At 38.0% G+C, this 27,500-nt stretch overlaps 1 protein-coding gene across 2 annotated transcripts in view; it reads right to left on the reverse strand.

Moving 5' to 3' along the window:
• The window catches only part of LOC115422522 (heart- and neural crest derivatives-expressed protein 2-like), a 49,670-nt gene that overhangs the window by 6,160 nt on the left and 16,010 nt on the right, over positions 1–27,500 (reverse strand). Inside the window, exons 1-2 of one of the 2 annotated variants that reach the window (XM_030138997.1) lie at positions 8,961–9,017; positions 6,314–7,475 (exon numbers count right to left, since the gene is read on the reverse strand). In XM_030138997.1, the coding sequence (XP_029994857.1) occupies positions 6,314–6,940 (627 nt within the window). In that variant the 5' untranslated portion in view covers positions 6,941–7,475; positions 8,961–9,017. Of the gene's footprint in view, positions 1–6,313; positions 7,476–8,960; positions 9,018–27,500 lie in introns of those variants that run through there. The other variant, XM_030138918.1, reaches the window with a different exon arrangement.

Here is a 27,500-nt window from a genome sequence, read left to right on the forward strand (position 1 = left end):
TATATATTACAGTTAAATATATGTTGTTTGTTTACAAAGTTCTGAAAATATAAACAGGAATAAACTTTGCCTAATTTTTTTCAATCAAAAATGCTGAAGCTAGAATTGGGGGTACTTGAATTTAAAAAAAAGTATATTTCAGCGGGTACTCCACTGTAAAAAGTTTGAGAACCACTGATTTCGAAGATCATCCAAATGCACTTTAAGCCTAAACATTAACCTTAAAGTCAGAACACACATCATGATGCACTGCAGATCCAATTCAGAGCTGCATCTGAAAGTCAAGCATCAACAGGCAACAAAAACTCAAACTAGTCATTGTGCTTTTTGTGTATTTTTTGGAGTGTGTGTGTTGTAGCAGAGCAGCGAAGTGCAGCTTCGTGAACGAGTTGACATGAGTTATTATCAGCACTACATCCTCCTATTAGTGATTCCAGTTTGAAATGTGAGGAAAAATTGCTTTCTGGCATCAATTATGCACCACACTTCCTATAAGCAGCACGTTAGGCAACAGACAGGAAATCATTATTGTGCTGGACTGTGCTGCAGCAGATCCACGGCTCTTCTGCACTGGTGTCATGTATTGTTTATTTCTGCACATTATTCCAACGCTTGGCTCCAAATGCTTCATGTTCAGTGTGCAGCATCTGAGGCCAAATGGAAGGAAAGTGTGTGTGACCAAGCTGGTAATAAAGGAACGACGAAGCCGCAAGTTAGTGATCCCACTGAGGGAAAACTCCAGCACCGCACTGACATCTGCACACATGTACTGCATGAACGGCCTCTGCTCAAGGGTTTAGCTCAGTCCTTTTTACTCCTGCATGTCTTTCCATGTCCGATTTGTTATTGTAGTGTTTTTTAACCTTGGCGTAAATATACATATACAACTAAAGTACAACTGAAAACCACCCAAATGTACAAAAAGCTAACTCAATACTACAGATGAGAGATATGCACAACAAATAAGAATATATACAGGCAGTGGAGGATGTATACAAGGATAAATGTCAGTGTTTTTCAACCCTAGGGTCGGGACCCCCCATGGGGTCACCTGGAATTCAAATGGGGTCGCCTGAAATTTATAGTAATTGTGAAAAATTAAGAAAAACTTACTAATAAAAAAAACTATGGTTAGTTGACAGAGCCAATCCCAATCCATAACAGACGAACTGCAGCACTGTGGTTGTGTTTGTGTCACATGTTCACTGTGGTCAGTTTCAGATGCTGCAGCTCTTTCATAATTTATAGTTTCAGTTCTAGTTTGTTCAGTATTAATTGTCCTCCTTGTAAATCCCAGCTGGACTGACTGGACAGATCCTGACCTTTAATCTACACCTGGATTTACTGCCTCTGTCCACAATAAGAGACATTATACAGACTAAATGTCCACAATAATAGACATTATATAGACTAAATGTCCACAATAATAGACATTATATAGACTAAATGTCCACAATAATAGACATTATATAGACTAAATGTCCACAATAAGAGACATTATATAGACTAAATGTCCACAATAATACACATTATATAGACTAAATGTCCACAATAATAGACATTATACAGACTAAATGTCCACAATAATAGACATTATATAGACTAAATGTCCACAATAATAGAGATTATATAGACTAAATGTCCTCTGAAATTAACCTGTATTTGCAACATAGTATAGCAAACTATTACATGATCAGAAACAAATTAATTTTAGCAAAAAAAAAAAAAAAAGTCTCAGTTTTGAATGTCTGGGGTCACCAGAAATTAGTGACGTTAAAACGGGGTCATGAGTGAAAAAAGGTTGGAACCACTGGAATAGCCTATTTCTGTATTTCTTCGCTCTTTTTCTTTCTTTTATATCTCACTCTTATTCTAGGACATGTTATTGTACTTTTAGAATGAAAGCTCCTTCTGTATTTGGCTGAAATAACACAACTCCAGTGGCTCGACCCCATGCGTTTGTGTGGAACCTGTTGACATACTTGAATTTAGTTTACCTACAAAAAAATGAGTTGAATTGAAAAACTTCATCAATTGACTGAATCTTAGTTGTTGAGGCAACATGGTTTGTTTACGGTGAGTGAAAAAATGCAACCAAGTATGTTGAAAGTATATACGTTTAGTCCAACTAACATAAACAAAGTCATTTCAGCTAATATCCAGTTTGTCCGCTAGAAAAGATAGGAATTCTTAAAAATAGAGTTCAGGATTGACTAAAGAAATTATTTGTCCAGAATCACTCTGGTAGTTAAAATAAGGACATGATTTACCTGAATTCAAATTAAATATGTTTTCTCTTCTGTTATACAGGGTGTCCCAAAAAAACCGACAACATTTGAGAAGTCCATATCGGAGGGACTACACGGTCAAAAGAAATAATACTTAAGAGGAATTATTTTGGACATAAAATGTTTTGTAATTTGTAGAATAAAACATTTTAAGTCCAAAATAAACCCTATTAAGTATCATTTCTCCTGACCGTCTAGTCCCTCTGATATGGACTTTTCAAATGAGGTCCATTTTTGTGGGACACCCTGGACATGTAGTCATGATTACACTGAAACTGTTGTTTGTTTGTTTGTTTTCTGGTGGAAACATTGTGTTCATTATAAATAGAGTTCAGCAAAATAAGTCTTTACTTCAGCATAAACAGATTTGTATTTGGAACAATGAATATGTGGTTTTTGTTTGTTGTTTAAAGTAATTAACGACCAAATAAACTGCTACTATTTGAAGTAGTTGAATCAATTCATGAATTATATGTTAGTTAAATATAAGGTCATAGACTAAAGTTACCTTAACTTTTGTGCTTTCAACTAAATACAATAATGTAGAACCTGTTGAAAAGAAAAAAACTATGTTAAGTTACTGATCTATTTATTTATTTATTTATTTATTTTAGCGTATATTTGTCATGTTTAACGGTTTTCTTCCATTATATTAGTACTTTGTAATCTATGTGATATTTTATTATGTTGGTCGTTTGTCCAGAAATGAGCTTCTTTGCTAAATCTGGTGCATGCATCTTATTCTTTGCAGTTAATGCTAATACACACTGTCCTGTAATTAAATAAATAAAAACAAATACAGACAAATATGGCTGGTTTAGACTCACAACGACAGTGGAATGGGTGTAAAAGCCACTGGAAAGACCATGTAAAGCTTTGGCCAGTGCACGGGAGCAAAGCGACGTGGGTAATGTATGAGCCTGGAAGGACACAACGGTGCAAACGCCTGGCTGGGAAGAATAGTGGTGGGTTCTCTACACTGTAAAAAAAATCCTGTTGTTTTTACGGGAAAAAAATGGCAGCTGTGGTTTCCAGAACAATACAGTAAAAACACATCCAACTGTAAACATATTTACAAAGTAATATGTAGATTTAACATTTTAAACATTTAGATTTAACATTTTAAACCTGTAGATTTAACATTTTAAACATTTAGATTTAACATTTTAAACCTGTAGATTTAACATTTTATTTTATTAACATTTTAAACCTGTAGATTTAACATTTTAAACATTTAGATTTAACATTTTAAACCTGTAGATTTAACATTTTAAACATTTAGATTTAACATTTTAAACCTGTAGATTTAACATTTTAAACATTTAGATTTAACATTTTAAAAATGTAGATTTAACATTTTAAACATTTAGATTTAACATTTTAAAAATGTTGATTTAACTGGTAAATGGAGCGTACTTATTCAGTGCATTTTCTCCACCTTCATGGTGTCCAAATCCACCAGGTCCAACTGGGACCAGTTTAGGGTTCAGTGTCTTCCATGGACACTTGGACATATGGACAGTCAGAGCCAGGATTGGAACCACCAACCCTTTGGTTACTGGATGAGCCGCTTGACCAACTCTACCGACCCATTCATTTACTAATGTAAAATGGTACAATGGTAAATGTTTACTTTTTTATAACTTTTTTATTTAAAAAAAAAAAAATCAAATATGCCATTATTTCAACATTATGGTCTTTGCAGTTTAAACGGCACCACATTGTTTTTTACAGTTTTATTTTCTAAAAACAATAGAAACACATCATTTCTTCATCCAAATCTGCTTTTGTTCACATACTCCTCCTGTAAAAACTACAGCTAGATTTGATTTAATCGTTAACACAAAAATCTTTTCAAATAAACAACTTTGCTTTGTATGATCACATACAGTTTTTTTATGTTGCAGTTTTATAACTTTTTGGTGCTAATCCTACAGTCATTTTTTACAGTGTGGCTGAACCTGGCCCCTCCTGGCTCCAAGCTGTCTGAGGATGGCGACCAATTTTCTGGCTCTGCTGTTATATACACTTGATCAATTGGGCCATACCACTATTGTAGAGCGAAAAAAATATTCACCTCACCAAGATTAAACTCTAGGGAGGAAATCACCTTTTGGGTTTTAATAATACTAATGAGCTGCGGTGAAATACAGAGCCAAGTGTCCACGGTGAACTGTGGTAAACACACTTCCATTGGACTGTTTACTCTCTCTTTAGCTGCCCCTCCATGGGCTTCACTTGCATTTCAGAACCCCCCCCCCCCCAAATAAATGAGGCTATAAGATTACCCTCCATTTATGTGTGTGTTTGTGTGGACGTGTAGACTATGTGTGTGTGTAATTCCAGCCCAGGAAAAGCCTGCAGAGCTGTTTTTCTCTGCTCTGGGCTGTTTTTAACTCACTTTTAGCCTCAGCCAGTTTTAAACAATTAAAACATCTATGTAGTTATTGTCTGTAGTGTCAGTGGAGTTGTGAGGTGTTCAGGTGGAAGGAGTGTTTATGATGCACTGATTTAACTCGATTTACACAAATGTCAAAGAACTCCACAAACTCTCACAGGTTATCCAGCATAAAAGAGCAAAACTGTTCCAATAACTCATCACGTGTTCATGTCTATGTCTGTTTATTTAAATCTGCATCCTGCTAACAATGACGTAATAAATAAATAAATAAAAATCCTGCGTTTATGTATTTACTGTGTATTGTTCTTATGTCCAGACGCATAAAAATGTTAATTCTACCAAATGCATTGAGTGTTTTAATGTAACGCACTTTTGTTTTGCAGCAACATTTGAAGAGAATTAATATTAAATCCTGCAGCCGACATCAACCATCCAACTCAAAGGCAGCCGAAAAACAAGGCCGTCCTCTGCATACAAACTTTATTCAAATATACGAGAATAATCCTGGCTTTTTTTTTTTTTTTTTTTTTTTTACTAAACCGTCACTTAAATAATAAAAACTCAGGCGGCGGATTTTTTAAGTGTTGCACGAACAAAAATATCTGCCTTTAATTTTTCATTTTACGCATTCTGCGCTCTCAGCCACTGCAGCAGATAACTGAGGACTGAACTGTCTGATAAATCTGGCAGAACGGATGACTGTAAATGGAATAAATTATTCTAAATGAAAAGTTTCCATATTTGACAAACTATAAAATCTGGCTTTACGCAGCGGTGCGTAACGCGCCTCCAGAGCCTGCCTTCTTCCAGCTGAGTGTGCTCCCATTAGCTCCTGAACCTGGACCCGGTCTGGACCTGGTCCGTCACTCCATCACTGAGTCCACAAAGGCCGCTCTGCCTAACCCGCTCACCTCTCAGCTGTTCAGGGTGGTTTTTTTTTTTATTATTATTATCTCCCTCCTGTATTTTCTGCAGCCTTAGTTTCACATTCAGAGCCTGAACAGACCCGTGGAAGGCCTTTAAGGCGAAGAGGATTACATGGACAAAAACCAAACCTCCTGTCTGCGCAGTTTTAGGTTTGGAGTTTTCACATGAAATGAAAACAAGGATGAGTCCACACTTTCAGTCTGTCTGCAGATGATCCGCCCTTTCATAGGACACAAGGTCACCTGACAACAACAACAAAGACCAGACTGCAATCAAACTAAACCAGCAGTCAGTCCAGTTTTAGTTCTATGGCGCAAATCATAACTAAAGTTCTGTCATGACACTTTATGTACAGAGCTTTTATACAGAGCTTTTATATCAGAGCTTTTATACAGAGCTGCTCCAAACCACACTGAAACCAACAGAATCCAACAGGACCCATGGTTTTTTCTGTTTCCTTAAAAAAGTGTTTTTTTTTGTTTTTTGTTTTTTTTTTCAGATAGGAGGTTTTGTATTTTGGTCCTAGGCCGTGTGTGTGTGTGTGTGTGTGTGTGTGTGTGTGTGTGTTTAGGTGGGGGGTCACTGGAGTGACGGACTTTCTGAACCCTCTCAGACTTTTTAAAGCCGTCGCTTCGGGGCCTGTTTTGTTCCGTGAACGCAGCTCTCTTTTACGCACGGCGCGTCCGCGGCCTCTTACCGTGTCTCTCTTCCTCCGTTCCTCGCGCGCCTCCGTCTTCTTCAGCTCGGCCTTGAAGGCCTGCGTGTCCCCGTGCTGTCCGTCCTTGTCCAGGATGTCCATCAGGTAGGAGATGTAGCTGGTGGCCAGCCGGAGCGTCTTAATCTTGGACAGCTTGGTGTCCGCCGGGACGTTGGGGATGCACTCCCGGAGCTCCGCGAAGGCCGAGTTGATGCTCTGGGTCCGCCGCCGCTCCTTCCGGTTGGCCGTGGGTCTCCGCTTCACGGGGCGCGGGTGCGTGTGGTGGTGGTGGTGGTGGTGCATCCCTACCGGGGCTCCGTTTACCGAGATGGCCCCGGCCCCCGGGACCAAGCCGCCGGTTCCGTAGTGGTGGTGGTGGTGGTGGTGCGGGTCCAGGCCGCCGGTGGAGCCGCCGCCGCCGTTGCCATGGTACTCGGGGCTGTAGCCGGGCGCGAGGCTGTACTCTGTCGGGGACATATCCGCGTGGCTGATCAGCCAGCTGGTGAAGTACGGAGGAGCCCCGGTGTCCTCGTGACAGCGGCCCGCCGCCGCCGCGTGCAGGGAGTAGTGGTGGCTGTCGTGGTGGTGCATGACCGGGTGGTGAGGGAAGCCCGACACCAGACTCATACTGACACACGCACGCACACGCACTCACGCACAGTCACGCGCACACACTAGCCTACCTCTGCTCTCTCTCTGTCTCACGCACGCGCAAACACGGTCCTGGGGGATGCTGCAGCCTCGGTCTTCAGTCCAGACTGGGTGCGCTCATGTTGGGTAACCCCCCCCCGCCCAGTCCCACGGGGAGAGTCGGTAGTCCGTGCAACAGCAGACTAGACCCGGGCTAGTCCGGTCCACATGAGCCCTGGAGGCCGCACTTGTGTCCTCCCAGCCCCCCTCCTCCTCTAGGACATGGTGCGTCCTCCTGTGTTCGGCAGAAGGCGCACAGCAGCGGGCATGCCTCCACCCCTGCTCCTCCTCCTGCTGCTGCTGCTGCTTCTTCTTCTGTTAGAAACTCGCAGGGCCTATCCCTCCTTTTCCTCTCATGCATTTCATTCCATCTCCCTCCTCAGGACCGTTTGGCAAGGCAGGAGCAGTGTGAGCAGGCACCGGGTCGACCCCACAGGCGAGTGGACACTGAGGGACGGCAAAGCCCGCATGGCTGTAAGAGAGAGGGAGGGGGAGGGGGAGGGAGGCAGGGAGGGAGACGGACTCTGATTTACTGCGTCATCTTTAACATAGGGGAGGAGAAACTGACGTCACAGCCTCCACCAGCCAATGGCGAACCTCCCCGGAGCCGCTCGCCCCCTCCCCCGGCCCCGTCTGCAGCTCTGTTTACTTGTCTTTAATGTCAATGGGCCTGCTAAGTAGGCCTGCGCGCGCGCACACACACACACACACACACACACACACACACACACACACACACACACACACACGCACAGCGACAATTACAAGGTCAAGAGTAAAAACGACACGAAACTGTTTAGCAGTGAGAGGGAAAAGTGCAGAGTTTACAGCAGAGCAGAACTACTTTTATACCACTAATGTTTCACATCGGCACAAAAGAAGAACACACAAACAACAACAACCACCCCCCAGAGGAAGCCCAGTCCACAGGTCCCACATGTGGTCCTGCTGTTCTAATGTTCGGGTTCAGTTCTGAACCAAATGTTCAGTTTTCATCACAAAGTCCGTCTGCAGTTGCATGCATGGGCCCAGTTAGAGCAGAACATACAGTTAGAAGCAGCCTGTCCGCTGATATCTCCGAATTATGTCTAGATGAACCCTTTCATGCACAGTGGTCAGTCCGGTGGTCAGTCCAGTGGTCAGTCGTTGTCCAGCTGTCCTCTTGTACATTCATGGTTTGGTTGTTGTGCTTGTGTGTCAGCTGACCCAGTGGACACTTCTGGGTCCAAACAGTCCTGTCCAGTCACACGCACAACTTTAACTGATCGCCATTCCAACATTTATTTCAGCATAAAGTAGCTCCTTGTTTTGGACAGTCCCTTATGGTCCAACTGAAGCAAAAATGAATTTAAAAGTAAAACTGTGGGTCATTTAGCAACACTCATCTGTCAGATTGTCTGTAAAATGTCCCATCACACACATGTGGAACACTGTGTTTTCACCCTTTCAATGCACACTGGACTTCAAACAGCTGTTTTGTGTTTTATTGTATATTATCGGAGTGAGTAATAATTAGTATTATAGTTTGTTAAAAATGTGAGAAAACATCCGATTAGCAGCATTAAAAATGTATTTCATAGTTTCAGTCAGTAAATGCATGTTTCTTTGCTTCTAAAATTAAACGCATGGTGTCCGGCTGAGTGGATATTTTTAAAAGTGCATGAAAAATAGGTTCATAAAAACCCCTCAACCCTATTGTTTTTATTCATGCATAAAAAGGAATAAAAACACTTGAATAAGGCTGTCATAATTCGTGCATGAAATGGTTCAACGCCTTTTTTCTGCACTGTTATTCCGTGTGCACGCGCTTGACGTCCCTCAGTTTGCAGACCCCCATGACCCCCCCCCCCCCCCCAGTCAGCTGAGACTGCAGTAAGAGCCATCAGAAGGAGCTGCACTGTCCTCCAGTCTGGTCTCTGTCTTCCTAAAGCTGGGGTTTGCGGGGCTGTGGACTCACCGAGACACGATCACGTGACGTCAGATGAAATCCCGCACCGTGAAGGCCGTGGAAACCAGACCCAGGCCCAGACCCAGGCCCAGACCCAGACCCAGACCCAGGCCTGGTCCAGTCCTGCACACCGCACCGCATGGCAGCTCTGTGGACTGCTATCAATCCATGGACTTCAGAGCTCCGACACTCCAGGGCTTTGGAGTCCCACACACCAGGATACAGTCCAACAGGAGGTTCTCCTGCACTAGTACCAAACAAATACAGGTGGATTCAAGGAACGGACTGACGGGTGAAGGCCTGGGGTGAAGAAGGAAAAACTCCTTTTCAGATCATTTGTCTTAAATAGTAAACAATATACGTTGCACCAATAATTGTATTATTTTCTCTATATTTTTACGTTGTCATCAAATCTAACATTAGTCCTTTTCTGTAAATTGTAAATAATTTCACAATGTTCAATCCAGTGAAATATGATAATGTATAATATGTCTGCAGCAGGTTTTATGCGTTTGAGCTGACCTTTGTGCCTGTTTGAATCTGGAATAAAATACACTTGGCTAAAGGTTGTCTTTGGATCATTTATGGCGCAGGCGCAAACGCACAAAACTACATTTATCAGCAATTAAAAAACTACAACGGCAATTAACGTTATGTATCCAAATATGAATCACGCTCTAAAGCCGTGATAAAATGATTAAAAAGGACGTTTTATTCAAATTTATGATTTATTTTCTTAAAAAAAAAACAAAAAAACCCCCCAAAACAATAATTTAAAAATACTGAGGATAATTTAGGATTTTTAACAATGACATGTTCAGTAAAATGGTGCTAGTGGATTTCTCAGCCAACTTCTGTTCAGGGATGAAAATAAATTAAAATAAATAGATATAAATAAATATAGTCTGAGCGTCAACGCGCACGTGACGGCCCGGTTCCACGCTGACACCGTGACCGGCCTCGTGACCGCAGTGTTCCTGAACGAACAGCACCGAAGTCCCCCCCCCCCCGGAAACACAGGAGGCCTTGGACTGGACCTGAGAAAACACAACCCCACCTATAATATAAACGGCTCTGTCCAGAAAGACGAGTTCATGTGGATGTTAGTACACAGCCTGGTTAACCCTTTCATGCACACTGGTCACTCCACTGGTCACTCCACTGGTCACTCCAGTGGACAGTTCTTCTCCAGCTGTTCTCTTGTATATTTCAGTGGATATGCTTATGCACCATCCCATAATAATACACTGACATTCAGACCATTACTCTACATTTGCTCTTCTACATAAACCTGATCTGCACGAACATGTTTGAGTGGAAAAAAATGCTTTTGTTATTAGACTGCAATTAACTGTTTTGTTTTTTTTTAAACAAAAAGTATTTTTTTTAATATTATCTCCATGCAGGTGTGTTAAAATGTGAGAAAACATCAGATTAGCAGTATTAAACATGTTTTATTTCATAATTTTCATGCCGTATATCAGTAAATACATGTTTCTTTGCTTATTTAGCTGAGTGGACATTTTTGGAACTCCATGAAAAATAGGTTTATAATTTTTTTTCTTTTTTTTCCCACACCTTAAGAGGAATAAAAACACTCAGGAAAAAATATCTTGATTAAGGTTCACATAATTCATGCATGAAAGGGTTAAAATGTGAGAAAACATCAGATTAGTAGCATTAAAAATGTTTTTATTTCATAGTTTTCACAGTGTATCAATAAATATATTTTTCTTTGCTTCAAAAATCAAACGCATGGTGTCCAGCTGAGTGGACATTTTTGGAACTCCATGAAAAATAGATTCATAAGATAATTTTCAGTCGTATTGTTTTTGTCATGATTAAAGAGGAATAAAAGTACTCATGCAAAAAAAAAATCTTGATTACAGTTCTCATAATTCATGCATGAAAGGGTTAATATTTTTTTTACTCCACTTCGTTTGTCTGACAGCTGAAGTGACTAATTTTTCACATTTTCATCACCTTCCTGTCCATGAAAAAACATCATTTTAGATTTTTAAATGACCTAAAGTGTTTTTTATGGGTTCAGAAAATCCACCTTTTTCATAAAATAAATAACATAATTGAAAAATTCTTGTATTCATTGGAAAATGTACTTACATAAAGCTGTAAGGATTATTTTTTCAAATTTATAATTTTTTAGAAATACATGGTTGTATCAACAGTCTGTCAATATAGGATGATTTCAAAGAATATGACGAATTACTGTAAATTAAGCAACGGTTTATGAACCAATGATATCAGCAGTAAAAGCAACCTGCACATTATTACTAATGCAACATTAAAAATTAAAATTAAGCAATAACTATCATATATAATCATAAAAAACACTGATAGGGATCATTTTACTACACAATATTTACTTTTATTTCACATATTTTATCGCAGTTTGCATTTCAAGTGTTTAGATACAGACCTCGACTCATAGTAGAATACTTTTACTTTATTAAAAAATACTTTTTCAACTTCCAACTGTTATGAGAGAAATAAATAAGAGTAAAGTGTGGTGTGAACATGTATCATAAATTTAGATCGAATTAGAATCCACAATGTGTTGAACCAGTGTATGTAGAAACAGTAGAGGCACTCTGAATGAACTGGAGAGTAGGAAGTGTTTCTGTTTTTTTAATGTGGTAAACCACATGGCTAGAAGAGTCTTTAACCTCCTCAGACCCAGGAAACGTCAGCAGTACCAGCTTTTTTGGTTTTTCATTAAATCAGTGTCTATATTGGAAACATCATGATGCAACAGTTTTTTCAGATGCAGTTTTTAACATTTTGATTTTGGAATGTTCTTTGTGGTGGACAGTTTTCTTTTCTTTTTTTTATTGTATAAAGTTGTGAAAACCCATAGCTGGGTCTGAGGAGGTTAATGTGGAAAATCATGCAAGTCAACACAGACCATTAGGTGACCATGGATGTTCCTTATAGTCCCTTCAAAAATCACTAGAAAATAGAGAAATAAATAAATAACTGCAGTAGGGGGGAGTATATTAGCTTTTGGAGTTAACCATCTTCACCTCTCGATGAATACTATGGGATGCACTTGAACGTTTCAGACAAATGGAGCATAAATTAGATCTTTAGTTGGCTGACAGGTATAAATGAATCCTGGAGTTGCTTCGATTCATGCAGAAAACCACAACCACACAACTGTAGCAGTGACAAATGAGAGGGCAGCCCCGTGGGCAACGTGACATGAGAGACGTTTACCACGTTTACACAGTCCAGTAACCCCGACAGAGTCTGGACCTTCAGTCAAAGGACGCACACGAACAGTTTTTACATGTCTGATCTGGATTCTTTAAACTATATCGACTGGATATTCCTCTAATTTCTATTGCCCAAGCTTCTATTTTTGCAATCCTACTGGTTTCAGATTTTCAGTTGGGTTTCAGCAGTCAGTAATATGTACAGAGTGAGAAAATGAACTAGAGCTGCAACCGATTCATCGACTCACAGTGATCCAAAATAATCATTCAACCACAGTTCTCCTGAATCAAAGTTTTGTTTCCTTCATTTCTCTGCTGTTAAACATTGGTTCCACTGTTGTGTTTCACATGGACGCTTATTGTGACGCACAAAGAAGCTTCAATTCAGGAAAACTGACATAGAGTATCTCCCTTCAATCAATTTGAGTCGGTGAATCGAATCGTGAATTTTTGCATTGGCTTCAAGCACCTAATCAATTAATCGGCTGCAGCTCTAAAATGAACCTGCTTTATTTGTGTTATTCATCAGAATAAACCCTAAAGTTGACAGTCTAGTCCACATCTGGAGCTTGTTTCCAGACTATAATCGTACATGCTAATAATGAGATGTGGCTTTGAGGCAGTGCTAATTTTGCATCAGTTACCAAATGATTTTTTTCTCTCTAATGATTTATCACCATTTATTAGAATATTATCCTCAGTATTGTGCATTTTTCAATGTAAATCCTGCAATTTCCAATATTTAATTTCCTATACTTCATTTAGATGTTCATGAAAACTCATAGAAAATACAAAGGTTATTATATCAAAACACAGAAAACCGAACAAAGAGTGACTTTTTCAGCAAATATATAATATATAATGTCTACATTGTCATTGTACAGGTACAATGAAATTAAAAAGTGCAATCGTCCTAGGTGCCATAAAAAAAGTATATATAATGTATCTAAGAGTATAAAAACTAAAATATAAAAAGAAAACCCAGACAGCATAAATATCTAAAAAGCAGCATAAAAACAGAGTGTTACTAGAAGTATAAAAGACACATAAAACATAATATTCTCTGGACAATATTCAGCATTCCACACAATTAATTAGTGTCCAGCAGTATTCAGTGCAATTATGGCCCTGGGATAAAAACTGTAAAAAAAAAAAAATATCAATAACAGAACATAAAAACAACTGTCATTGATCCAACTCCATGGGTTTTACTGGTGAATCAGTGTTGTAGAAGATAAAGGTGTTTCCATGGTAACAACGGAGCCTCTGAACGTCCACATGGGTCATATTTGATGACCATGAAAAGACGACAAACTGTATTTTACACCAGTTATCTCAACATATTAACAGGTTTAGTGGTTCAGAAGTTATCAAACATTTTACATCAGTAGATGTTTTGGGTTGCTGGTGGATGTTTGGGTCTTTAAGGGTTAATTCAGTAACACAAAAGCTGAATACGGCCATTGTAGATGCTGACTTTTGGTTAAAGTAACTGCTGTACCAGGAGATGCCGGATAGATGATCCAAAGGCTGGGTCACGGCCCGCAGAGGGGTCCCACAAGACCGTATTTGGCTCACCAAACTTTTCTCCATTTAAACAGTATTTAAAATGTGTACGCGCATGCATAAATTGGGTGTGATGTGTCAAAATGTCTGGGTTTTATTGAGAATAATAGCATACAGAGATAAGGAGAGACTGGTCAAGAATGTCCATTTAGGCTCTGATAAGAATTTCTACATACAGTCAACGGGGTCACGGTTTGATACTTGAGGCACATGTCTACAGACAAAAAAAAAAAAAAGCAGCCTGGGAAACACTGGAATAGAGGAAAAATCAATTATATGTGTCCTTAGGATCCAAAAATATGTCATGAACTGCCATAATACTAACATTTTTACTGACTCTCCCACTGTCAGAACAATTACAGTACATTTACACGCTCAAAATCCCAAATATATAATACAATATACTCTGTTGTCCCCTTAAGAAATTTGTCTCGGGCTCAAGTTAGGCACAGATATTTATTCATATACAGTCGTGGAAAAAATTATTAGACCATCAAAAGTCCTCAAAAACAAAGGTTATGCAATCACATACTAACTCCTGTGTGTCATGTGACTAAAACAGACAGAAAAGAAAAGATGGAATGAATAAAAGCACTGTTTTTGTCAGTACAGGGACACAGACATGGGTTTTTCTGAACCGGGGAACAGGGGCGCTGCGCCCTCATACTTTCGGCTAGCACCCCCTTACCGAAATTCCGATTTTTAATTTATTTTTTTTTACCTGAAGCTCACAGTTACGCCGTACACTTATACTTACATGCAACACAGTACTTACACAACATGCAATCTTTCCAAAAACAATCTTTTCCCGGCAAAACTACCACAGTAACAACACATGACAGTGTGCCTGGTCATCAAAAACCACAGAATTATTCCTAAACTATGGTAAACATAGTAGGCAGACCGTCTGACGGTTCAAAACAATATGAACTGGCGTCTTTTCAGACCGTGGCGCCATCTTGTTTCCCTTCCTTTCTCGTGATGTAGCTTCCCTCGCGAGATTTGAAATGAGGCTAAGGCTACATATGAGGTCAGCTGACTTTCCAAACGACAGTTCTCCAGACTAAATGACCTTTCACCCACCGGCGCGGGAGCTTTGACGGAAGAAGTCGGCGAGTTGTTTTGTTGATACTCGGGCATTTAAATATGTCATCCCGCAGCACGAAACAGAAGAAAGCTAAAGACTGTCCGGGGCAGACGAAGAGGACTGCTTTTTTCTGTCACAAAGCGGATTCAGTTGTTTCTGACGGCGAGAGAAGTAACACTAGAGCTGATCAGATTGTTGTCCAGAATTTGTTCAAGTTTTAGTTCCAAAGTATGTTCCAGTCATGTGGACTTGTTCAAAGTGTGAGGAGGGTGAGCTGTGGATGGTGTGTCAACTGTTCTGTTAGATTTACATGAGAGAAAAATACAGACGTAGAAAGAGTGTGAGAGAACAGAGGAGGAACACTAGAGTAGATCATTTGTAAACAGAAGCTTGGCCAATACGACAGATCTGTCACCTGACTTTTGTCTTCATTTACAACATTATTACACTTCAAACAGAAGAATAAGTTACTCTTCGATTGGTTGCTTTAAAAAATTGCAGGAGGGCCACTAGAGTTCCAGTATCCTTCTCAGATGCTCTCAGAATGTTCCACTTTTACCTCAGTTTTTCAAAAGGGAACACTCCCCCCCCCCCCCCCCCCCCACTTGGTCACTTCACTCCCTCACCTACCTGTGCTCCCTTTTACTATTTTTTTTCTAGAAAAACCCCTGATAGATACTGATGGAAGAACTGAAGTGATTTTGGTTTTTATCCAGAAAACATGTTAAATGGATAGATATGAGCTCTGAACTTAAACTACTATGAGCTAGTTTTGTTGTTCTCATTATATTTATCCAAACAAATGGACTCTTAGTTGGACCAGGCATTAAAATGAAGAAGAAACACACACCTGTAGTATAAAAAATACTGAACATAATACCACAATATGACACAAAGTTTGTAGGTTTCTTGCAATATTGATAATATTGAATGAGTATATTCTGGAATCAGCCTTCTTCTAAATGGAGTATTTTCCAACAGACATGTGGGATAGACTCATTTTATCCCAGTTTTATGAGGATACTCGTATACGAGAAAATGCATCTGATTTGCATGTTTTTACGGCAGGTTTTTGACCCATTTCCCCAGTTTATGATCAGCTGGATAAAAGACAAAAACACTGATGTTCCAAAAAGAAGTGCACATTCGCACACACAACTACTGTTAAATATGAAGGGAAGACGAGCAGGTTTGTAGGAATGAGAAAATACTGAAAAAAACATTTTTAAGAGAAGGTGTATCACGGGAAAAAACAGGAAAGAACTTCTGCCATCAATGGAAACATTTCTGGACGCACAAAGGTAGGAATATTAGAATGAATGAATAAATGAATGAATGAATGAATGCATTTTTATTATTGCGTCCTGCATAAGAATATGCCCAGTCCTTACATGGGCTTATAAGACACAGAAAACATAAACCAAAGACCAAATACCAGAAAATTGGCACAATAGATATAAACAAGACCATATACACTGTAAAAAAAAAAAACTCGTAAAAAAAAAAACTGTATTATTCCGGCAGCAGGGGTGCCGAAAAAATACTGTTAAATAACGGAAAATAACCATCTCGTAAAAATACGGTAATTTTCCATAATTCAAATACAGTTTTTTGCTCTAACTTTACATGAGATTTAGCATTTTTTGTTATTTTTTTTTTATTTTTTAATGTTTAATAAGAATATTTTCATGTATTAAAACAATCCAATTCCCTATATATATATATATATATATATATATATATATATATAAATAATTTTCAATGAGACTCAGTTGTCCAATCCACTGATAAAAACTGTATTTGGACAGTTTATCAGTGCTTATCCATGTTATACATTCACAAAAATACATTCATTCAACAGTTTTGTTGTGAAACCTCCTGTAATTACACAAGATATTTGTCAATTAACAAACAAGTCTGATTCAACTGACAGAACAAATACTAATGTTACCGTTAAATGTCAGTAATTTTATCTCATTTTATTTATTTATTTTTTTTTTACAGTATTAAACTTTAAATTAACAGTTTAATCTCATAAATAGAAAATAAATATTTTTGAAATTATGATACATTTGCAAATATATTTTAACTGTATTTTTCTGTGAAAAAAGAAAAAAAATATTTTAAAAAATGGAAATTTTTTGGTTATTCACAGTTACAGTTTCTTTGTGTTATTTTACATTTGACATGTAACATCACAGTCTGTTTTTTTTAATTTCATTGATATTTTCCTGTGTCTTAAAAATACAGGAAATATCTTTAAAATAAACAGTGAAATTTCTGTTAAATTACAGATTTTTTTTTTTTTTTTTTTTACAGTGTACTGACCTATTTAAACAAACAAATCTGCTGCTTTTTCCAGGATGTACAAACAAATCCTGCTAATTTAAATACATGTGAACTAAACAACCATTTCATCTTGTCATCATCAGTGCTCCAGAACAGATCAGGATTTCGGATACACACGTCATTAAACAAAGAGGCTCTCAGTTCATCATATAAAGGACAATACAAAAGAAAATGTGATTCATTTTCCACTTCCCCCAAATCACACAGTCCACAAAGTCTGTTTTCTTCTGGATTTGGGTCAATCTCCCCGTTTCTAAAGCCAATGGAAGGATTCCTGTACACAAATGAGCAAGTAGGGACCTGTGGTTCCAGGTCAAATTTGCACTGACATAAAATTCTGTTTTATGTGTTTTTCAGTTGAATGTATGTGGAGCAATATGAACACTCACTAACTGTGTAAGGACAAAAAAAAACAGAGAATGTGCATGTAAATGTAGGGCTGTTAGAAAATATCAGTTCTGCAATATATCACGATATTTCATTTCACAATACTGTACCGATATTAAAAAGTACTGTATGGATATTTTTAGGTATTTATTCAAATGCAGATATGGCAGAGATTCATTTTTGTTTTTCTTTATTGTTTATATCTTATTTATTATTATTTAACACTTTTATCAATTAATGGTTATTTGAAGCATCCTAAAAGCACTTTTTACTGAGAGAAGCACGTTAGTTCCTTTGTTGGGATTGAACTCAAATCCTGTTCTGATGTTAGTTGTGAACTAACAGAACATGAACATCTGAAACTGAAATGTCTGTAAAACAGAATTTATGTTTGAACACAGGAACATTTCGTGATACAACATTAGATTCTGCTGGGATCAAACAAAGATGTGTTTAGTATTTGTGCAGATTTCTAGTGTAATTCAATTCTTCAAGGAAATAATCATTTAAAAAAAAAAAGAAACAAAGAAAAAATTTGTTTTTTCTTTTTTCTTTGTTTTTAACAGTATCATGAAATATCGTGATATATGGTATCGTGATCCTAGTATTGGGATTTGTATTGTATCACCAGATCCTTGCCAGTACACAGCCCTATGTAAATGTTAAAGTCAATGTATTCAAGTCTCTTCCAGTTACATTATTTACAGTTTTCATCGTGTTACCTCTCAGCATTCAAGCGTTTGACCTGGCTTTGCTTAAGTCAACATGTATAAAGTCAACACAACACTCGTCTTCTGCTTTAACCCTTTATAGGACACTCATTGAAATACTCTGAAATTCCAAATTTCAACTGTTTTTGTTATTATCATTATATTTGTCCAAACAAATGGACCTGTAGTTGGACCAGGCATTAGAATGAACAAGAAACTGAAGAAAACACGGGGTGGGCGAAGAATTTTTTCCGCAACTGTACGACGCCATTTCATGAGATCAGTCTCCTGATACCAACAACAGCCCAATAAAAATAGCTCAGTGATCCATTTTCTTGCTGTTTGGGAAACACTGATGTGGCTGATAGCTGAATGAGTTGGTTTCAGTCTAAAAAGTGGCTTGTAATTGCTGCTAATACCGCAAATTATAATTAACCCATAACGACCCAAACAGTCACTGGGAACCAAAAGTATCTACTGATCTGAACTGTTTCATACCTGACCCACTAATCCTATCAATACATGTCAATAACTGGTGTAAAATACAGTTCTTCATCTTTTCATGGTCATCAGATATGACCCATGTGGACGTTCAGAGGCTCCGTAGTTACCATGGAAACACCGTCATCTTCTCCAACATTGATTCTCCAGTCAAACCCATGGAGTTGGATCAGTGACAGTGGGTGGACACACTGGGGTTATGTTCAGTTCATGAGAGATTTGACTGAAAAAGTCACTTTTTCTTGGGATTTCCATGTAGTTGAGTTTGAATGAAAGTCATATTCTAAATAAATCTCATTTCCATCAGTAGTTTGGTGGCTTTTGCAGATTATATCAATGTAAAAATCACACAAACCTTCCATATAAACAGCTGATTTTTTGCATTTTTTGTTTATTTATTTAGGGGGAAATTATCTTGTTTTGTACCAAAGTAAAAGTTCCAAATGTAAATTTAATACTAAAGTTGTTCATTTAACCCTCAAAGACATAAATATCCACCAAAAACTGAAACAGTCCACTGATTTATAATGTCTAATAGCTGTGGATCCAATAATTGGTGTAAAATAGTTTGTCTTTTTCTTTGGATTTCCATGTAGTTGAGTTTGAATGAAAGTCATATTCTCAGTAAATCTCATTTCCATCAGTCGTTTGGCTTTTGCAGATTATATCAATGCACAAATCACACATACCTTCCATATAAACAGCTGATTTTTTGCATTTTTTGTTTATTTTAGGGGGGAAATGATCTTGTTTTGTACAAAAGTAAAAGTTCCAAATGTAAATTTAACACAATTGTTGTTCATTTAACCCTCAAACACCTAAACTAAACCAGAAACAAAAACAATCCACTGATTTATAATGTTTAATAGCTATGGATCCAGTAATTAGTGTAAAATACAGTGTGTCTTTTTCTTCAGTTTGCTCTGTTTCTGATATAATAACCCTCAACTTTAATCAGAGCTTCAATGAACATCTACACGATCAGTGAATTAAATACAGGAAAATACATGATTTTGGTGTATATTACAATAAATGGTGATAAATCACTTAAGAAATGTTAAATATGAAAAAAATCCATGTGGAAACTGACACAAAAGTAACACTGGGTCTGCCTGAGGAGATAAGGCTGTGGAAGCAGTGTCACCTTTGAAGTCACTTCCTAAAACACATTTTTATAGACTGGCCTTCATGTGAGGTTGTCTCTTTTTTAAATGTTTTTAATGTTGAATATTTAATTTTACCATGTTTTGGTTTTTCATTTATATTGACATACATGATGCTGTTTTATTCCACTCCTTCATTTGGCATTTGACATCATCGTGTTATTTCTGCCCTCTCCACTACGATTCATTCAGTTAGTCATGATTTTGTGTTTGCTGCACTTATGTCTTTTATTGTGTTGTTTGCTCTGTTTTTGTGCACTTTTGCTTTGTCTGCCAAAGCACTTTGTAAACCCAGTTTTCAAAGGTGCTATAGAAATAAAGTTATTATTATTATTATTATTATTAATGGGTTAAGTGGGAATATTAACTCACATACCAAATCATTGTGCTTCACTGTGAATCTAACAACAGCCCAATAAAATACCTGAGTTACACCCATTTTTTTGTTGTTTGGAAACACTGATGTGACTGATAGATGAATGAGTTGTTGGTTTCAGCCTAAAAAGTGTCTCGTAATTGGTGTTAACCGCTAATAACACAAATTATAATTAAGTGTACTCAGAGGTTAGGTCTGTTATGTCAGTGTTAGACGGTTAAAATGAATAAATATATGGTGTGAACGGAGCTGTGAATGTCTTTTGTAAGTCGTGTTTGGAGGGTCTGGATGTTTGGAGCGCCGGCTGTGTGGGAGACACAGAATGGGGGTTGTAGAACGTGCAGAGGAATTCTTTGTGAGGAAGGCATATGATTTATATTTGTTTAAGTGTTGAATGGGGGCTGCACACACACACACACACACACACACACACATGTGCATGCATGTGTGTGTGTCGCCCAGCTCTGTGTAATCCATCTATGTGAATGGGAGCTGTTGCAGTAATTTAGATCGGTTTGTGTCTCCTGATAATGATACATAATTAGACTGTAGGTCAGTTGGTCAGACTCCTGATCTCTCCCTCTTTTTTCCCTCTCTCTCTCTCTCTCTCCCAGCCTCTCCCCCTGTGTGCCCTCTCCTCTGATCTCAGCCATTCCTCCTCTGTATAAATAAACCTGACAGAGTAGACGACTTAGTGCATGTGTGTGTGTGTGTGTGTGTGTGTGTGAGAGAAACAGGGAAAGTTAAACTATGTGTGTGTGTGTGTGTGTGTGTGTGTGTGTGTGTGTGTGTGTCAGGCTGTGTGATGACGTGCAGGTACATTCCAGAGCAGCGGAAGTTTCTTTTCACGGTGAAGTGCTGTTGTTGCTGCCTGGGCTCAATTACAACCATCGTGCAACTCTATCCAGTCATGGTTTGCTGAACTCAGCTGACTTTCTGGCTTAAAAACAGACTTTTATGTTGCATTTTTATTTCCAGGGAGCAGAAAACAAAAAGTGGTAGGCAGCAAGGTTCTAATAGTTTAGCATTTTTCATTCTACTTTAGTTTTACTTAGTTTGGACTTTTTTTCTCTAATTCAGTTTGTTTTAATTCGTTGTTAGAGCAGGTTTGATAGTTTATATTAGTTTTCGTTATTTTCTAAATGCTTAGTTGTAGTTTAGTTGTAGTTCAGCTGTAGTTCAGTTGTAGTTCAGTTGTAGTTTAGTTGTAGTTTAGTTGTAGTTCAGTTGTAGTTTACTTTAGTTGTAGTTCAGTTGTAGTTCAGTATTAGTTTAGTTGTAGTTTAGTTGTAGTTCAGTTGTAGTTTAGTTGTAGTTCAGGTGTAGTTCAGTTGTAGTTCAGTTGCAGTTTAGTTGTAGTTCAGTTGTAGTTTAGTTGTAGTTCAGTTGTAGTTCAGTTGTAGTTTAGTTGTAGTTCAGTTGTAGTTCAGGTGTAGTTCAGTTGTAGTTTAGTTCAGTTGTAGTTTAGTTGTAGTTCAGTTTTAGTTCAGTTGTAGTTTAGTTGTAGTTTAGTTGTAGTTCAGTTGTAGTTCAGTTGTAGTTTAGTTGTAGTTTAGTTGTAGTTCAGTTGTAGTTCAGTTGTAGTTTAGTTGTAGTTCAGTTGCAGTTCAGTTGTAGTTCAGTTGTAGTTTAGTTGTAGTTCAGTTGTAGTTTAGTTGTAGTTTAGTTGTAGTTCAGCTGTAGTTCAGTTGTAGTTCAGTTGTAGTTTAGTTGTAGTTTAGTTGTAGTTCAGTTGTAATTCAGTTGTAGTTCAGTTGTAGTTTAGTTTAGTTGTAGTTCAGTTGTAGTTTACTTTAGTTGTAGTTCAGTTGTAGTTCAGTTGTAGTTTAGTTGTAGTTCAGTTGTAGTTCAGCTGTAGTTCAGTTGTAGTTCAGCTGTAGTTCAGTTGTAGTTCAGTTGTAGTTCAGTTGTAATTCAGTTGTAGTTTAGTTGTAGTTCAGCTGTAGTTCAGTTGTAGTTTAGTTGTAGTTCAGTTGTAGTTTACTTTAGTTGTAGTTCAGTTGTAGTTCAGTATTAGTTTAGTTGTAGTTTAGTTGTAGTTCAGTTGTAGTTTAGTTGTAGTTCAGTTGTAGTTCAGTTGCAGTTTAGTTGTAGTTCAGTTGTAGTTCAGTTGTAGTTCAGTTGTAGTTTAGTTGTAGTTCAGTTGTAGTTCAGTTGTAGTTCAGGTGTAGTTCAGTTGTAGTTTAGTTCAGTTGTAGTTTAGTTGTAGTTCAGTTGTAGTTTAGTTGTAGTTCAGTTGTAGTTCAGTTGTAGTTTAGTTGTAGTTCAGTTGTAGTTCAGTTGTAGTTTAGTTGTAGTTCAGTTGTAGTTCAGTTGTAGTTTAGTTGTAGTTCAGTTGTAGTTTAGTTGTAGTTCAGTTGTAGTTCAGTTGTAGTTCAGTTGTAGTTTAGTTGTAGTTCAGTTGTAGTTTAGTTGTAGTTTAGTTGTAGTTCAGGTGTAGTTCAGGTGTAGTTCAGTTGTAGTTCAGTTGTAGTTCAGTTGTAGTTCAGGTGTAGTTCAGGTGTAGTTCAGTTGTAGTTCAGCTGTAGTTCAGTTGTAGTTCAGTTGTAGTTTAGTTGTAGTTCAGTTGTAGTTCAGTTGTAGTTCAGTTGTAGTTTAGTTGTAGTTCAGTTGTAGTTCAGTTGTAGTCTAGTTGTAGTTCAGTTGTAGTTCAGTTGTAGTTCAGTTTAGTTGTAGTTTAGTTGTAGTTCAGTTGTAGTTCAGTTGTAGTTCAGTTGTAGTTTAGTTGTAGTTCAGTTGTAGTTCAGTTGTAGTTTAGTTGTAGTTCAGTTGTAGTTCAGTTGTAGTTCAGTTGTAGTTCAGTTGTAGTTCAGTTTAGTTGTAGTTCAGTTGTAGTTCAGTTGTAGTTCAGTTGTAGTTCAGTTGTAGTTTAGTTCAGTTGTAGTTCAGTTGTAGTTCAGTTGTAGTTCAGTTGTAGTTTAGTTGTAGTTCAGTTGTAGTTTAGTTGTAGTTCAGTTGTAGTTCAGTTGTAGTTCAGTTGTAGTTTAGTTGTAGTTCAGTTGTAGTTCAGTTGTAGTTCAGTTGTAGTTCAGTTGTAGTTCAGTGGTCTCTTTTCTCTTCTTCTCTGTGCTCCTATTCAAATCAATCCCAGACAGGACTCTGCTGCTTTAGTCTCCATGTTTCCAGGTAGAGTGGGGACCAGAAGACGACTGGAAACCACAAGTGAACACAAGTGACGGAGCAAAAAGTGTCGTATGGAGACAGCACAGAAAACTGAGAGAGACAAAGAAATCCATTGAACATCAATCTGACATTGACAAAGACCAAAACCAAGGGAATTGGATCCAGAATTTTTATCTGTTTTAGTTAGTTTAGTAAACACACAATACAGTTTCAGTTAGTTATGGTTTTTTCTTTTAATTACAGTTTTTATTTATTTCAGTTAATGAAAATGTTTTTACAATTCTAGTTTTCGTCATTTCATTAGTTTCCGTTACCAATATTAACCTTGGTAGGCAGCAGTGTTGAGAGTACCGCCTTACAAAAGTAATGCATTACAGGAACAGATTACTTTTTTGCTGTAATGCAGTACTGTAAGGCATCACAATTCAATTTTCAGTCACAGTTTACTCGGCAAGGTTCTTATCGTTAATGAAAACTAACAAAATGACCAAAACTAGAATTGAAAAAACATTTTTGTTAACCGAAATAAATAAAAACTATAATTAAAAGAAAAAACCATAACTAACTGAAACTGTATTGTGAGCTTACGAAACTAACTAAAACCTATAACAATTAAGGATGAAATTCCCTTCGTTTTCGTCTTTGTCAATGTCGGATTGATATGAAGTTGATTAAGTTTGCTTGAGCAATTTTAGCTGATGGTACTTTTTGCTCCGTCACTTGTGTTCACTTGTGGTTTCCAGTCGTCTTCTGGTCCCCACTCTACCTGGAAACATGGAGACTAAAGCAGCAGAGTCCTGTCTGGGATTGATTTGAATAGGAGCACAGAGAAGAAGAGAAAAGAGACCACTGAACTACAACTGAACTACAACTGAACTACAACTAAACTACAACTGAACTACAACTAAACTACAACTGAACTACGACTGAACTACAACTGAACTACGACTGAACTACAACTAAACTACAACTAAACTACAACTGAACTAAAACTGAACTACAACTGAACTACAACTAAACTAAACTACAACTGAACTACAACTGAACTACAACTAAACTACAACTGAACTACAACTAAACTACAACTGAACTACAACTGAACTACAACTAAACTACAACTGAACTACAACTGAACTACAACTGAACTACACCTGAACTACAACTGAACTATAACTGAACTACAACTAAGCATTTGGAAAAAAACAAAAACTAATAAAAACTATCAAACCTGCTCTAAAAACAAATTAAAACAAACGGAATTAGAGAAAAAAAAATCCAAACTAAATAAAACTAAGCTAGAATGAAAAATCCAAAACTATTAGAACCTTGTTACTCGGTACATGTTCAGTAGCACTTGCGATAAAACACACTTTTTGCTCATAATTTAATTGATTAAATGAAAACAAAACAAACCAAAAAACCCACAGCAAGACTGTGAGACCTTAAAGGGTTCATATTTGTCTAAACCCACTTTTCTTTGGTTCATTTCTTTGTGTATTTGGACCCTAAATAGTTCATACAGTTTGAATTTGAACCCTCCAGCTGCTGCAAAACTATCTGTATATTCATTTGGGCAAAAATCCAGTGGATTTCTACAACCTGTTTTGTTACGTCTATAACTGGTTCCGTCTCCACATTTGCTCATATCAGCTCCAGACTTCAGTCCAAACTTTCTCCAGTTCAACATAAATGTTTGTCGTCATCAGTGGTTGTAGTCCAGACTGAAAATCTGTCCAAACTTGGAGCCCATTACCTCAAATGTTCAGTTGTTGGTTGAACAGGACGGAGCAGCACAGCCAATAACCTGGAGGGGGCGGGGCCTGAAGTGTCTCCTGTGCATTTAAAGGGCCAGCGCTCCAAACCCCCTTTGTGGTGTCATTAGTCAGAAATAGGGTTGAAGTTTAAATGAACACATTATTCTGCTAATATTATGGCTTCATTGTCGGAATATGACGACTTTAATCATAAACGAATGACATTTTTGTTAAATTATATATATAACTACGACTTTATTCTCATAACATTGTGATTCTTTTTGTATTCGACTTTATTCTCCTAAAGTTCCAGGTTTTATCTCCATCTTTTCTGACTTTATACTCGTAGTGCCCAGTGTTTTTCTTTTCTTCTGTGGTCCTAATACTCCGTCGTAGCTTTATTCTCCAGTTCCTCCGTATTTGTAAAACTAGGTTGTCCTCAGTTTCAGTTAGTTTACTAATCATGTAGGAGCACAAGGTTCACAATCACAAAATGAGACAAAAACCAGGAAAGATCTGATCATGAAACCAAGAGCTGCACTAAGAAGGAGCGTTAGCCAAAACAATAGGTCATTTCAGGTCTGATTGGACCCAAAAATACAGCATCAGTGAATGTGAGCTGACACCAAACAGGATCCACAGATCTAGGTTTGGTTTCCTGGGTTTGTGGATCCATCTGCTTCTCTTTTCTTTGTATTTGGGTGTCTGTAAACGATAGCTCCCACTGCTTTAAGAACCTGAAAATACAACCAACCAACAACAGCTCTGCCCCATTTTTATTCAATATTGTTCTTCAGTTTAGACAGGATTGAAGCCAACGCTGTCACTCATCTCCCTCTTTCTGCCACTCAATGGGCGGAGCCACGGTGACTTCAGCTATCGGTGACGTCCTGTGCAGACCCTCTATAATGAAAGACAGGAAATAAAGGACCCAGCTGAAGTTCAGGAAGTAGTGGGGCTGTGCACAGAGTCCATTCATACACCAGTGTGAGTGACACTGGAGGGAAGGTGGGTGGAGTGTTTTGCCCAAGGACACAACGGCACATGACTAGGACAGAGCAGGATTCGAACCACCAACCCTTCGGTTACTGGGAGACCCGCTCCTGAGCCATGGCCGCCCTAGTGAACAGTGTCACTTTACAGGGTTCACTCTCGTTTCTCTGTAACAGGATTGTGGTTTGAGTGTCTTTAAACATAAGACGACTGTTGAGGCGCAGATTCCCAGGTCAGGGCCGGATCAGGTTAACAGGACTGCTTTCCTCAGGTCTTCTCCACACGGTCAGCGCCATCGTCTTCTTCCCTCTAGTCAGGGAGGCCCAGCGGACCCTCCTCGACACCAAAGGGACGGTTAATCTGAGGGATTAGCGTCTTTGAAAAAACCAGAGCTCAGACCCAAACGCTGAGAAAAGATGTGGATGAAACCTGAGAGATGTGAAAGCAGAGAGGGGACACTGACACCGTGTGAGAAAACAGCTCACTTAAGAGCCCGTCAGAGACCCAAAGGACGAATCGCACTCTGACACGTCTGAAACAAACACTTCACACGGCTTTGTTTGGTAAGTGGCCGGTCGGACCCAAGGTTATTATTGTAAACGAAAACTAACGAACTGACAAAAACTAGAATAGTAAAAACATTTTCGTTAACTGAAATAAATAAAAACTAGAATTAAAAGAAAAAAAACATAACTAACTGAAACTGTATTGTGTTTACAAAACTAACTAAAACGGATAAATATTCTGGATTAAATTCCCTTGGTTTTGGTCTTTGTCAATGTCAGATTGATGTTCAATGGATTTCTTTGTCTCTCTCAGTTTTCTGTGCTGTCTCCATACGACACTTTTTGCTCCGTCACTTGTGTTCACTTGTGGTTTCCAGTCGTCTTCTGGTCCCCACTCTACCTGGAAACATGGAGACTAAAGCAGCAGAGTCCTGTCTGGGATTGATTTGAATAGGAGCACAGAGAAGAAGAGAAAAGAGACGAATAAACTACAGCTAAACTACAACTAAACTACAACTAAACTACAACTAAGCATTTGGAAAATAACAAAAACTAATAAAAACTATCAAACCTGCTCTAAAAACTAATTAAAACGAACTGAATTAGAGAAAAAAAGTCCAAACTAAATAAAACTAAACTCTGATGAAAAATCCAAAACTATTAGAACCTTGGTCGGACCGCAGCGCTGGAGTGTGGTGGGATCATACCTGTAGTTCCCAGAGAAACATGAGTCATTGAACACATCATATGTGCACAGGAACGCTCCATGAAGCTGACATAATCTATCACTCTGGTATTTGA

Source organism: Sphaeramia orbicularis, chromosome 1 (genome assembly GCF_902148855.1).
Source record: "Sphaeramia orbicularis chromosome 1, fSphaOr1.1, whole genome shotgun sequence".
NCBI classification, from domain to species: Eukaryota; Metazoa; Chordata; class Actinopteri; order Kurtiformes; family Apogonidae; genus Sphaeramia; species Sphaeramia orbicularis.